The sequence below is a fragment of the Dermacentor albipictus genome, chromosome 3, assembly GCF_038994185.2.
Source record: "Dermacentor albipictus isolate Rhodes 1998 colony chromosome 3, USDA_Dalb.pri_finalv2, whole genome shotgun sequence".
Taxonomy (NCBI): Eukaryota; Metazoa; Arthropoda; class Arachnida; order Ixodida; family Ixodidae; genus Dermacentor; species Dermacentor albipictus.
In genome coordinates this window covers 58,997,008-59,009,643 of record NC_091823.1, presented here as the reverse complement: position 1 = coordinate 59,009,643, position 12,636 = coordinate 58,997,008, and the positions used below count along the sequence as shown (strand labels likewise).

General features: G+C 45.1%; 1 protein-coding gene and 1 long non-coding RNA gene across 2 annotated transcripts in view; one reads left to right on the top strand and one right to left on the bottom strand.

Moving 5' to 3' along the window:
• LOC135898704 (uncharacterized) overlaps positions 1–12,636 on the bottom strand; it is a 183,162-nt gene that overhangs the window by 119,527 nt on the left and 50,999 nt on the right. The window lies entirely within an intron of this gene.
• On the top strand, positions 763–7,102 carry LOC135898697 (very long chain fatty acid elongase AAEL008004-like). The gene is made up of 2 exons (XM_065427794.1): positions 763–1,131; positions 5,086–7,102. The coding sequence occupies exon 2, from the start codon at positions 5,127–5,129 to the stop codon at positions 5,982–5,984; it is 858 nt and encodes a 285-aa protein (XP_065283866.1). The 5' UTR covers positions 763–1,131; positions 5,086–5,126; the 3' UTR covers positions 5,985–7,102.

Genomic DNA, 12,636 nt, shown 5'->3' with positions numbered 1-12,636 from the left:
TACTCGTACTCAATCGTACGCAGTAATTAAGCTATTCTAACACTCTTGCAAATGACCATTGCAACGTCTAGGCCTTATGGCCTCCATGCGTTTACATGTTTATAAACATTTGCAAAAATATGGAGCGCCGTATTTTGATAGCGTTGTTCAGTGTAGGTTTACGTAATGATACGAGCTTTCGTTGTTATTTTATAACGGTACTTACGATGGTCTTCGAGCCACTGCGTACTGTGCCTTATCGCTCTATTATCGTCCAGAAAAACATGCAGTATTCAAAGCAGTTCTTCCTCTGTATATGCCCTGACACTTCCTTAACAGTGCTGTCGCTTTGCCACATTTATTCGTATTGTCTTCTGCGGACAAAGAAAGAAGAAATAAAAACAAGCCGATGAAGCTTTTGCACATAAAGATAAAATTGGCTCGGGGTCCTTCTTTCTTCCTTGTACCCACACGTTCGTCCCGTTGCGTAGGTTCACCACTGGCGCATTCTAATTTCGTTACAATTACGCACAGTGAAAACCCCTGCCATTTGTTATTCAAATTTGGTTTCATTGCAATAATGTCTAACGTTGTTAGCTTGCTTGACGTTGTTCCTATCTAGAGCATTTTCGCAACAGGAGACAAGAATGCCACTTGCAGCCACAATGCTGCTTCTGTCTTAGTTGCTGCTAATTTCCCTTTTTTTTCTCTTCTCTTCCTTCTTTTTTTTTCTTTCCTGCGTTTGTGTCTAAACAAGGATCGCGCTTTGGCACGGACACCTTTGTTCAACAGCGAGGTTTTCTTTTTTTTTTTTTCAGCGCTGCGCAACCGAAGAACGACGTCACCCAAATCTTTCAAAGCACGACTGAGGGAAAACAGCCGAATTTGGGAGAGAGCAACGAAGTCAAGGCCACCAAGATAAGTTTTCTTTGTTTACTTCTTAGAAAACAACTTTTGACGCAACGCAGATAGCTAGAGGGGAGCTAAAGAGGTTGTAACTGCATGGGTGCTCGCCAGAGAAATTTTCTTCGCCACTGGCCGTCCTAGTGTTAGGCTCACTCGCCGGCTCCGAGACCTGTGCGCTCGCTATCTACAAGCTGTGCTAGTGGTCCCTGTGCGTTGACACCAATAACCAGGCTTGACACGACACAGGTACGTCTGTCTATGGATACCATACGTCAGTCAATTGTATTTAGGTAACACTTATTTTCCAGTACTGACGCTAGCTATGAAATCTATCCCTCATGCTGGCAAAGACGATTCAAAATATATGCCCATTCCTGTGGTTCTTGTAATGGCCAACATTTTCACCGAAAGGTGTGAGATACTTATTTGAGCTCTATACACTGCCAGACGGTCACACAAACGCCTATCATTTTGAAAGCACCACAAAGGTAGGCGTAGATTCTCGCGCGAGGTATTATATAAGAGGATCTCCGTGCTTGTGTCCTTTTTTGAGCATATGAAAGTGTTAACAGCCACATTAAGGAATTAGCCCAGGAAATGCGGTTTTCTATTCCTTCGCCATGTAATGCCTTGCCTATGCGAGCTGTGGTAAAGAAACAATGCTCGGAGAATCAACTAACTGTGTTTGACATAAAATTCTGCTTCGCATGTGAGTTTTATCAGACACACAGGTTGACTACAGCCGACGGTGTAAAATGTATGTCCTTTAGGTGAGGACACTTGCGAGGCGCGATTGACTAGATAAAGTATTAACGGCGCATGCCAGTCTGTTCTCTGACGACAGCGAATATATTTCTGTGGGGTGACTCAATTCAAGGGAAGAAAGGTTTTACCTCCCGTTGCTACAGCAAATGGTGCTTCGCGGGAAATCTGAATTCAATTCAGAGACCTAATTTCGCCGCCTAGCTCAATCATTTCGATTTTCCCGCGAAGCGGCAGTTGCTACAGCAACGAGAGATGAAGCTTTTTCGGTCTTGAAGTTGCATAGTCCTGCCTAGATGGATAGTAGCTGTCGTCGAAGGACAGACGGGCGTGCGCCATTGCTACGTTATCTGAGTGCTCTACTCTCGACACGCATGCCGGCTGCACGGCTGGGCCAGCCGACATTATCCGCCATGTTGGTTCTCTGATTTGCGGTCGAAAGGCGCGTTCATATTAATTTGGACCAGGAAGCTAAAATTTTGCAAAACGCAATTTTGCGTATTCGTCAAGAAGACGAAACGGTACGTGCAGCTGCAGACATTTTCGAATAAAACTTTTTGTTGTCCTTGGCAGCTATAGTGCGTTGTTCGCGCTTAAAGAAGAAAGTGGTGAATGACGTGTTAAAGCCCATGCAGTGCATCTGCAATTTCCTGAATATGTGGTGGCTGTCCAAGATATCCGTCATATCAGCTGGCTGATTGGCTGAAGGAATATAATGTGACGATAATGTCAGGAATGGGGTTTTCGTAAACGTCCATATGACGTGGCATGACGTTGCACTGCATGGGCCGCCATTGCAGAGAATTTTCGCCATTATTTTTAGTGCGTTGATGAACGCGATATGCGCTAATGATCATTCATATGCAATGGAAATCGAGAGGCATGTGTATCGCGACATTTTCCCCGTCAATTGGGACAATGAAAATCTTTCGTTCATAATGCGGACTCTTATCGTTCGCATCGCTCTTGGGTGGATAGGCGGTTGTGTTTTAAGTCATAATTAAAGAAAACGCGTTTATTTGAAATTATATTGCTTGAGCATACAAATCTTCTGCAACTTATTGCGCTTCTCACTGCTGCATTCGTACTGTAATCAGCATTAATAACTTGTGTCGTGCCCGTTGGGAGAATCGAGTCTATTATGAAAGGCCATGTCAGACGAAAGGTTCGCTGCAGGTCGTAAGCTAGGAACTGGCATTAGCGATCACATCCGCACAGCACCCAAGCAGCGGATTTGGGAACAGGAGGACACAGCAGGAAGGTGTCCATGCCAAACTAAAGAATTACTTGCTGCGAAGCAGTAGCGCACCAGAAGCGCAGCAGAACTTTTCATTGTCTATCTAAGTAAGCGTCGGCTAGACTGTCTGAGGCTAGACCCTGTTTAAAACTATTTGTAGCACACAGCGTGTCTCTATTTGTTCGCATTCATCTTAGCATTGGATAATTCGTACCAAAGACATTCAATTGACTATCAAGCCGAAGGAAGCTTTATGCTAGAGGTTCATCCTGATCCAGTCAACGAGAATTTTACAACAAACTGTTGCTTTTGTCACTTTGCCTGCTTTTATTGCTGCTTTTATTTTATTCCTTTTATTGCCAGCTTTTACGTGCACTTATTACGTATAATCCAGTAGCTATAGTGAATTCCTCGGTCGATACGGAAAGAATTGTCAGAGTTGGGACAGCAGGCTAGGACATAGCTGTCACGCTGTTCGAGTTCGCCAGCACTGCTCCGCATGGCTTTTATTTTGTTCCTTGAATAGATAAGACGACGAGCGACATGTATGAAGAAGGTCCTTGGGTAAAGCAGCCGACGCACGTGACTAGCAGAACTTTACAAATATCATTAGGAACATAAGCTTCACACAAAATAGTGATGAAGCCTAGTTTTAAATATTGAATGTACCACGTGCTTTGTAGTTTTGATTTTCTCGCTGTATGCGATATGTTGCTTAATTGAAAACTCCATGAATACAAATTCGTTTTTTATCGATAGTAACTTGATTCGTCACTCGTCCAAGCGCTGTGTACAGTGGGTAGTTATCGACTTCGCTTTTGCAGCTCCTACGCAGTAAAGGTTTATTCACGTCGTGTTGAAATAAGAAATGGTAGGCGACCCTAATGTTTGACTTAGGTGTTTCTTAGCAGTGCTTGCACCTGGGCGTTGGTGTTCTGTAGGTTAAGCGAGCGAATGCCCTTCGAAGGAGGGCGTTCGAAGGGAAGCGAACGCCCTTCGAAGCGAAGGAGGCAGCGGAGGAAGCGCAGCGCGAGCCATCTGTCGGGGCGCAGCCCCCTATTGAGCGGCGCATGAAGCGCACCTTACGCACCCTCTCCTGTGCTGACGGCAGAGCATGTTACAAGCGCGTGCGCGCAGCTGTTGCGAGCAAGCGAACACCGGGCGAGAAGCGAGACAGTAGGGAGTGACGTCACATCCGCTCGGTTAGGCAGATGTTCAATCCATGTCAGGCAACTGTTTTCCATTAGTTAACGGGTAAATATGCCACCTTATTATGTGTGACATAATTAGTGACGTCGTTACGTCCGCTCTATACTTGCGGAATTCCAGGAATTTCACCTAAGTCAAGCTCTCATGGCGTGTCTCTAAGGTCTACGTTTCTGTGCTTTGGTGGGTGGTAATCAGTGATATGTAATAATTCCTAATTATTCCAGGCACTTCAGTAACTCAACTTGCAACTAAACTTATGGCCTGATATATCTACAGTAAAACTTATGAATTTAGTACTCTACTATTTTTTTAAATTTTCCTTTTTTCTTATTTAATTTGAATTTTGTCCCCAGTCGTATCAGGAGGAGAACCAGAAGTGCTGCGCAAGAAACAAGAGTGTCGCTCGATGCTCGTGCCACTAAAAGGTGGTGCCATACGTTGCACGATCATACCGTCCGCAAATACCATCAATCACCACTGCTCGATCAAAATTAGAGCGACCATTTCGCCAGCGATATTTTCATAAAAGAAGAGGAAGACAGTCCCTATCAGCACAAACCCTTGAGTGTGATTCCTGAATAAGTTATTTCGAATTCAAGACGAAAACTGTTTCCGTTCTTTATTGTACGTAGTTTCCACTGAAATATTCGTCCATTTTCTTCAGCCTATATGCTTTGAGGATGGTTAGCCTTATAAACGGCACCTCTGCTGGAATTCTATTGATTTAATAACCGTTTTTTTTACAGATATGCGCAAACAGAAAGTAAATTTCAGCTGTGTAACTTGCGAGCATTTACAGAGCAAAATAGTTTACGTTGAGCACTTTACACAAGGAGAGAAAACATCGGCGTGCTATCTGCGCTGCCTGTGTCACATCAACGACCAATAGATGTAGTTTCCTTGATAAGTAGGCTGTTCTTTCGGATTTCATAACAAGTATATTAGGTTAAGTAAAGCTCTCGTGTCGCAGATCCTGTTTTCTTTCTTTGCAGCAACGAAAACGGAGAGCCTGCGGAAGGAAATAACGGCGAAGATGAAGTTCACCTTAAACCCCGTCACCTTATCCAACCAGATAGTTCAGATGGGAGATCCTCGAACGCGTGACTATCCATTGGTCACCAACCCTCTCTTCGTCTTCCCGATGGTCGCCCTCTATCTGTACTTTGTGAAGGTGGCGGGTCCACGCTGGATGAAGGACAGAAAGCCGTTCAACGTCGTCAACCTCGTCCGCGCCTACAACCTGTTCATGGTGGTAATGTCGGTCAGGTTTCTCTGGTTTATGCTACCGTTCACGTACTTACCCGGTGGCCACTACAACTTCTGGTGTCAGGGCATCACTGGCTACATGAACGATGAGATGAGGGCCTACTACAAGCAGGGCTGGATCTTCACGGCCGTCCGCTACGCCGACCTGCTGGACACGGTGTTCTTCGTCTTGCGCAAGAAGTTCACCCACATATCGCACCTCCACGTAATTCATCACACGCTAGTCACCGTCAACGTCTGGTTCTACACGCTCTTCGCGCCTGAAGGGCAGCCGGCGCTGGGCCTGGCCCTGAACGTGGCCGTTCACGTGGTCATGTATTCGTACTACTTCCTCACCACTTTCGGACCGAAGGTCCGCAAGTATCTCTGGTGGAAGAAATATCTCACGGCCGTGCAAATAGTTCAGTTTGTCATCATGATCATCCACTTTTCCATACCGCTGTTCGTCGACTGTGGCTTTCCCAGGCATCTCATTATCATTGGAAACGCGCAAACTTTCCTCGTCCTGTGTCTGTTCGTTAACTTTTATGTCAAAAACTATTCATCTAATGACTCTCCATCGAGCACAAGACTTACACAGGTGCAAAAGCACGACAAGGTCACTGTAGACGGGAAAGCTGAGTAGATTTAGCAGCGTAGAGTAATTTAGCAGGTATTCTATGTCACTACTTGTCATTGGGCAGTTTGTTGTTGCTATATGGCACGGTGCGCGTAATCGCAAACCCCACCCGCCTTTCTTTCTTTTTTTTCTGCTGTACAATCATCGTCATCATCTCTTGTAGTGTGCGAGGGGAGAAGTTTCACTCCTAGTAACTTGGTATACAGCTGTGCTGTATCGGGAGCTATGAACAGGTGCAAACACTTGTAAGTTCTGTACTGTGTTGTGTCTTTACAGCTGGACATCAGCCCATATGTCGTTCCGAGCAATACCGATGTCGACGTCCTGTTGGAGCTGGCAGCCTTTTACAATTCTTTATCGTAATCGTGCACGGCTGAGACAGCACTGAATGTAAACATACTTTGCCCTTTCCAATGCCTAAGGACTCTATCAACTTGCTGTTATGTATCAGGAAACTAAAAAAAAAACAGTCATGACTCTCTTACACATTATTTCTAGCAAACTAACACACTTATGAGTCCAACCAGGCAATGGTATCATTTGCATTCATACCTTATCTGGCCTCGTTCGCAAACGAGGAACCATGCACAGCGTGAGTGGAAAGAATTCGTTCAGGTCCACATATAAATATTATATATTGCAGCTTTCATCAAGTTGAATAGATGACTAGAAGTGAGCAGAGTGCAGTAAAGAAGTGGTGGAAAAGACGGTTACGTAATATTGATAATTTTACTATGAATAAACATGGGCTAATTCTTACTCGCTGATGCAACTTTCTTATACAAGACATGCAAGTCAACAGTGAGCCTGTGAATGCTGAAAAGTGGTAAGAAGAGTTGCTTTGGACGACAAATGCTTGGCGATGTCTTACCTGGCTGGACATTTTGTAATATAAGGCTTTTAGCTAATTAACGTATGAGAGAACACGCTTGTTCATTTGGTTCACACCGATGTGTGAATGTGTGTGAATGTACAAGTCTGCCAGAGAATACTTCACTCTCCTTGAGAAAGAATCCCAGCGTTAACTGGAAGACAGAGAAATGTACCTGTAGAACATTCGACTGCAGTTTGTGGGACGTTGTACATTGTGTATAAATGGCAAGAGAATAAAGTTATTTACTCCATTGTCGCATGTTCCATCTTCTTGTTCAGACTCGCCAAGAAAAAATTATAATAGAGTGTTAATGTCGTAACGTTGTAGTGACGGCGAAGAATTGAAGTGGTAAAACGCAAGTCACGAAACTAAATGTTTATCGGGAGAACCTGTGCCCAGCTTCACAAGTGACACTCTGCACAAGGATACCGGAATCTTCAAACTCTGATCTGCACATCAGACACATCGGCTATTTATGCATGGCTCAACGAACCTTCCAGTGTAATCCCTGATGGTTACGTGAGTTCTGGAATGTACAGCAGCGCTCTGTTAGCGTTCAGAATTTGGTTATACAAAGCTCGAGGACGACGCAGACAATAAACAGAACCATCAGTAACATTCGAGAAACTTTCGGTACAGAGAGGTGGGTCATGAGTTGAGCGATAACCTTTAATATGCGCTAGCCGGTGAAATGCGGTCACCTGATATATATAAACAGGTACACGTGTCTCTATGCTCTGGTGTGTATAGATTGGAACGTCGGAAATAGAGTGCTTTACTCATTCTCGCTCCCCTGCCGCTGCGCTGTGCCTCACTTTCAACATATACGTGCACCACATTTGGGAGAGAGGGAAAAAAAGGTTGCTAAGGACGATTTCAAGTATTGGTTTTATCGTCGCCGTATCGCGTCCATAGCTTTCATCTGGCACCTGCTGCGGTGTCAGTGTTTCGGGAGTAGAAGCCGAACGAACATCAGTACCGTACTTGTAATAATGCGGGATCTGAACCACTGGGCCTGCATTCACAAAATCCCCTTACGCTACAATCGGTCGTAAGAGTGAGTTCTGGCCAATCTGCATGCTCTAAATGTTATTGGCGAAGGCAGCCAGCCAATGGAAAATAGCACTCGCAAATGAAAACATCTGTGAATTGCGACCCTGATCAGCAAGTTTGAGTGTCTGCAGCACTTAATAACTTAGTGTCAATGGTATATCATTATGAGTATATAAAATGACCATCCTCAGAGCAGCCTGTACGATAATGCGCTTGCTGAAGCAATATAATTTAGTAAACTTAAGTAGGCGCGTTACACTAGCGCAAAACAACGCACCATAAAATAAGCTTAATGGAAATAAATCTTCATTTTATCCGCTATGGTAGGAGTATATACACTGCATCCGCTGACAATCCATTACAAATGGCTGCTCGTAAGCCTACTCCTTATTACAGACTTCCAAATCATATCTGAAGAGGCTATAATGAATATAATAACGCCTACGGAGCTCGCACGACAATAAAATTAACGTGGAGACTCCAATTTGCGTATTAGGTTCCTTTCATTTGGGTAGGGTGGGTTCAGTTTGTTTCGAATAGTTAAACAACATAATTGAAGAAGTCGCTCAAATGAAACAAGTTCGGTAATGCAGCTTTAATGAAAAATTCAGCACTGAAAGGCATCATTGTCTAATGTTCTTCAAACTCGCGTAAACCGGGTGTTTCTACGAAGACTTTAAGTAATATTTAAATATCACCGCTTAGAAATAGAAGGATGGTTCCTTCGGATACGTGCGTCAGTGGTGGCGATAACGAGGTTACGGGTGAGACGTGGTAATTAGTCGCTAATCAAGAAAAAATCATTAATTAAACTTTAAGCGCTTAGTTCGAGCTGGCTCATTATAATTGGAAAATTGAAGCGACCTCTCAGTACGAGACGTATCCACTTCTGGATAAGGAAAATTGCGATTACCCGCAGAACTGCGGCACGACAAATTTCACCTCCCAGAACGCGCGACACCGAAACTGGGAGGCTGCAGCGAGCGCAAAGCCGCCCCCCTCGAGGCCGCGTTCTGCTTACGTCACCCAGCAGTGGGCAACCAGTGAGCCGTGCCTTCGTATTGCTCGCTGAGGGCAAGACCATGAGGAGTACGGAAGAAGGTCAAAGAAGTTTGTAGAGGGCCGGAGCTTTATCAAAAAGCGTCAAATCAGACTTTGCTTTCCTCAGGGGTTTACCTGAGCAGCTCGAGGATGGCGTACTGCTATGGTACTAATGGGCGCAAAGGAAGAGGAACGTATTCGCAGTGATCGAGCAACTAGGAAAGCCCACGCTCTTTCTCGCCTTCAGCATGTCCGAGGTAAACAGCCAACGCCTGCTCAATTCATCGATACAGTCAAAGAGCTCATCGAGGCAAACTACTGCAGGGTTGACGTCATGGCCAGCCACCTGCAAAATGCTTCGCATAACTTCGATTGTCACAGTACGTGGAATCTGCATAATTTTTTCGCAGTTACATTGTCTTTCTTATATGCATCCAGGCATAAAGGTGGGGGTGTACTAATTGCTGTTGAAAGCTATCTTGAATGTGTTAGATGTCCTCTAGCATTTTATCTCTTCTCTTCTCTTCCTATTTCTTCTCTTCCTTAAAGAGACAGTAAAGACGAGAGAGAGAGAGAACGAGAGAGGTGATATAAGGAAGGCAGGGACGTTAACCAGTCAAGAGTTCGGTTGGCTACCGTACGCTGGGGGAAGGGAGAAGGGGAAGAGAGGGAAGGGGAAGAGAGAGAGGGTTAGAGACGCGCACGGGCAGTACTTGTGTCAAAGCCGCTCGTGCAAACCAGACGTTTTGAGAAAGCACAAAAGTGCCTTCGCTGCCTTCAGAGCCAGTTATCGGTGGGGATGCTGCTCTAGTGCTGTCTGTTTACTCAGGAGACGACCATCTGGTTTCCTCAATGTGTTGGACAAAGATTGCCATTGTGCTTCAAATTGAGGACAGTGGCGCAATAAGTGGTCAATGCTCTCCGCGCATTCGCAAGCATCACATGCAGGACTATCAGCCAATCAGACAATTAATGCTGAATAAGCTTTCGTGAAGGCAACTCCCCGCCACAACCGACACAGAAGAGACGATTCGCGTCGGTGCAGTCCGGCCGGAGGTCTGAGTTGCAGTGAAGGGTTTAGTTGTACGTGCGGTATTCCATTCTGCTAAGGAGAGCGTGCGTGCTAGAATGCGGAGTTGTCTCGCAGCGTCGCTCCTTGAGAGAGGAATAGGAACGCAGCGGCCTTCTTTGTTTGAGGTCCGAGCTGTCTTACCTGTGTCATCATTTCCAGTGATACCACAATGGCCCGGTATCAATTAAAAAAAGAGATATCATGGCCTTTTTCTCTAAAGTGATGGACAAGTTCCACGATTTTGCCCGTGAGCTGATTGTGAGTTGCGGAGACCCGCCAGCTGTGCAGCTGTAGACGTAGCGAGATGGGAAGTTTGAGCCGCTGGGTTATTCCCTTTGTTGGTATAACTATATATAGCACCACCGGAACTGGTTGATGTAGTTGAGCCATCAGTATAGACGTTTGTGTAGTCGCTGTATTTCTTGTACAGGAAGAGTAAACTACGTTGCTTGAGTGCAGATGGCGGTAAGTCCAACTTTTTCTGAAGTCCTGGGATCGTTAGGTTTACTTGAGCACGGCTCACACACCATGCAGGAATCAGAGGTCTTGCTGTAGGTGTGTAACCTGACCTGAGAGAGGCACGGTGCGTGAAGACAGACAGTGTATGTCGTGTGGGGCCTTTCTGCTGGGAGACTTGCGAGGTAGTGGGTAGGGGTCCGGATGAAGTGTCTTATGCCTACGCGCATAGTTTCAGTGGTAATGTGCGTTGTAATAGTGTAATCTTGAGCGACTGCAATAGCTTCAGTCATTGACGCACTCCGCGGTAGACCAAGGCATATCTTGGAGGCTTGGACTTGGATGCTTTGGATTGTATTCAGGTTGGTTCTGCAGATGTTGGAGATTACCGGTAGACTGTACCGCAAGAGCCCGATAAAGAGTACCCTGTAGAGTTGCAGCATAGACTGCTGTGGCACTCCCCGAGTCTTCCCGGGTCTCTTCATGCATGTTCATGCGTCTTACTTTCAAAATTAATTTTCTTATGAAGGTGAACCCATGTCTATCTCCACTGCCTCATTATTTGTTTTATTTTGTACCCGCAAGGACATCTTCACCAACCTTTGGTTAACGTCGGACCCTTACAAGATGCCTGATTTTAAGGACAGAATGGCGTCTGCGAACGTTAGCGCTGGCACCATTGCGCCTTTCCAGATTACTCGCACCACCTCATATTTAGTGTACCCTAAAGTGATCTATTTTTCATTATTGCTACATTCAGCTTCCCCTTTATTCTTAGGTTGTCTTGATGGGAGCTTCATTAAATTTTTCATTCGATTATGTATGGAGCAAGGTATTTATTTAGCTTCACTATGTGTCTGGACTGTCTGTCGAATTGATTACACTTCATTCCTCGTCTCTTCATTAAAGATGACAAGTCCCGATCTCTCTGCGCTAAACTTTACACCTAGATTTGTCACTGCGTTTCCGCACATATTCTCAAGTCTCTGTAAATTTCTTGCATTGACCGCTAATAGCACTATGTCGTCCGCCTTACACCAGCCCAGGCACCTTCTGTTAGACCCTTTCACCATTACGAAGGTAAAATAAATCAAACACAAACTTACTATCTTTAAGTCCTCTTTCTATGCCCTTATAAAGCGTGAACACCAGTGGAGACAGATTACAACCTTGCTTCAGTCCGCGGCGGATTCCCACCATTTCATTGTATTTTTGGCTTCCCCATACAATTCGTACTCGGTTGTCACTATGTATATCCCTCAGCAGCTCCACGAAATCGTCATATTTGCATTCCTGCTTGAAAATAGCTCACAAAAATTCGCTGTCTACCTCATCATTGGCTCGCTTCATAGCTATCAATGATACCCATAAAAGATTGTGCTGAGCTTTTGAAATCTCTATGCACTGGGTTAATACAACATATTATCCCCTAAGCGCCCGCATGCCCTGTACGCGTTTTGTAGTTTCAACAACATGTTATTTTTCTCCAACCACTTTGACAACTAATTTTACGGCTTGCGTTGCTATTCTATATATCGCCGGCCTTGCTGTCGTTCACATACAACTCGGCCCAATGGCGCCATCTATGATGTGTCCTAGGAAGTACCCTGCAAGCCTGACGCGTTGTTACATCGCCACCACGGACTCGCGAAAGAGGCAGGGCTATTACACCTCCGCTTAAGGAAAGCGGCGCGTCGTTTATGACGCTAAATGGCCAACAAAGATCCTTGTCAAGTATTTCCTTGAGTTCCTTCGTGGGAGATTACGTGCCTACGACAGGTTGTTTGAATAGCGAGGCAGAAGACAAATAGCCCTCACTAATGCAGCGCTTAGGAGTGAAGGTAGTCATCATGCGGTGTCAGAGGCAGCCGTAGGAATGACAGCTCCAACATTTGTTACGGTGTTTTGGAGCTGTTTTCTGCAGCAAAAGGCGCCAAGGCTCATTTTGTGTTGGAGATTAAAGTAGCGTGGTATCTGTAGCTAGTAACGGGCAAAGTTGGGAGATAACTATGTTTTTGTGTACAGCACGGGGGACATAGCACAAGCCTTCTTCCTACTCGTTCTTAAGATTACTATCACTAAGAGAAAACTTCAGCTTCACCGCTTCATGTGCAGATATGCTGTCATCAGGCAACGGCGACCACACTTAAGAATTACACTTG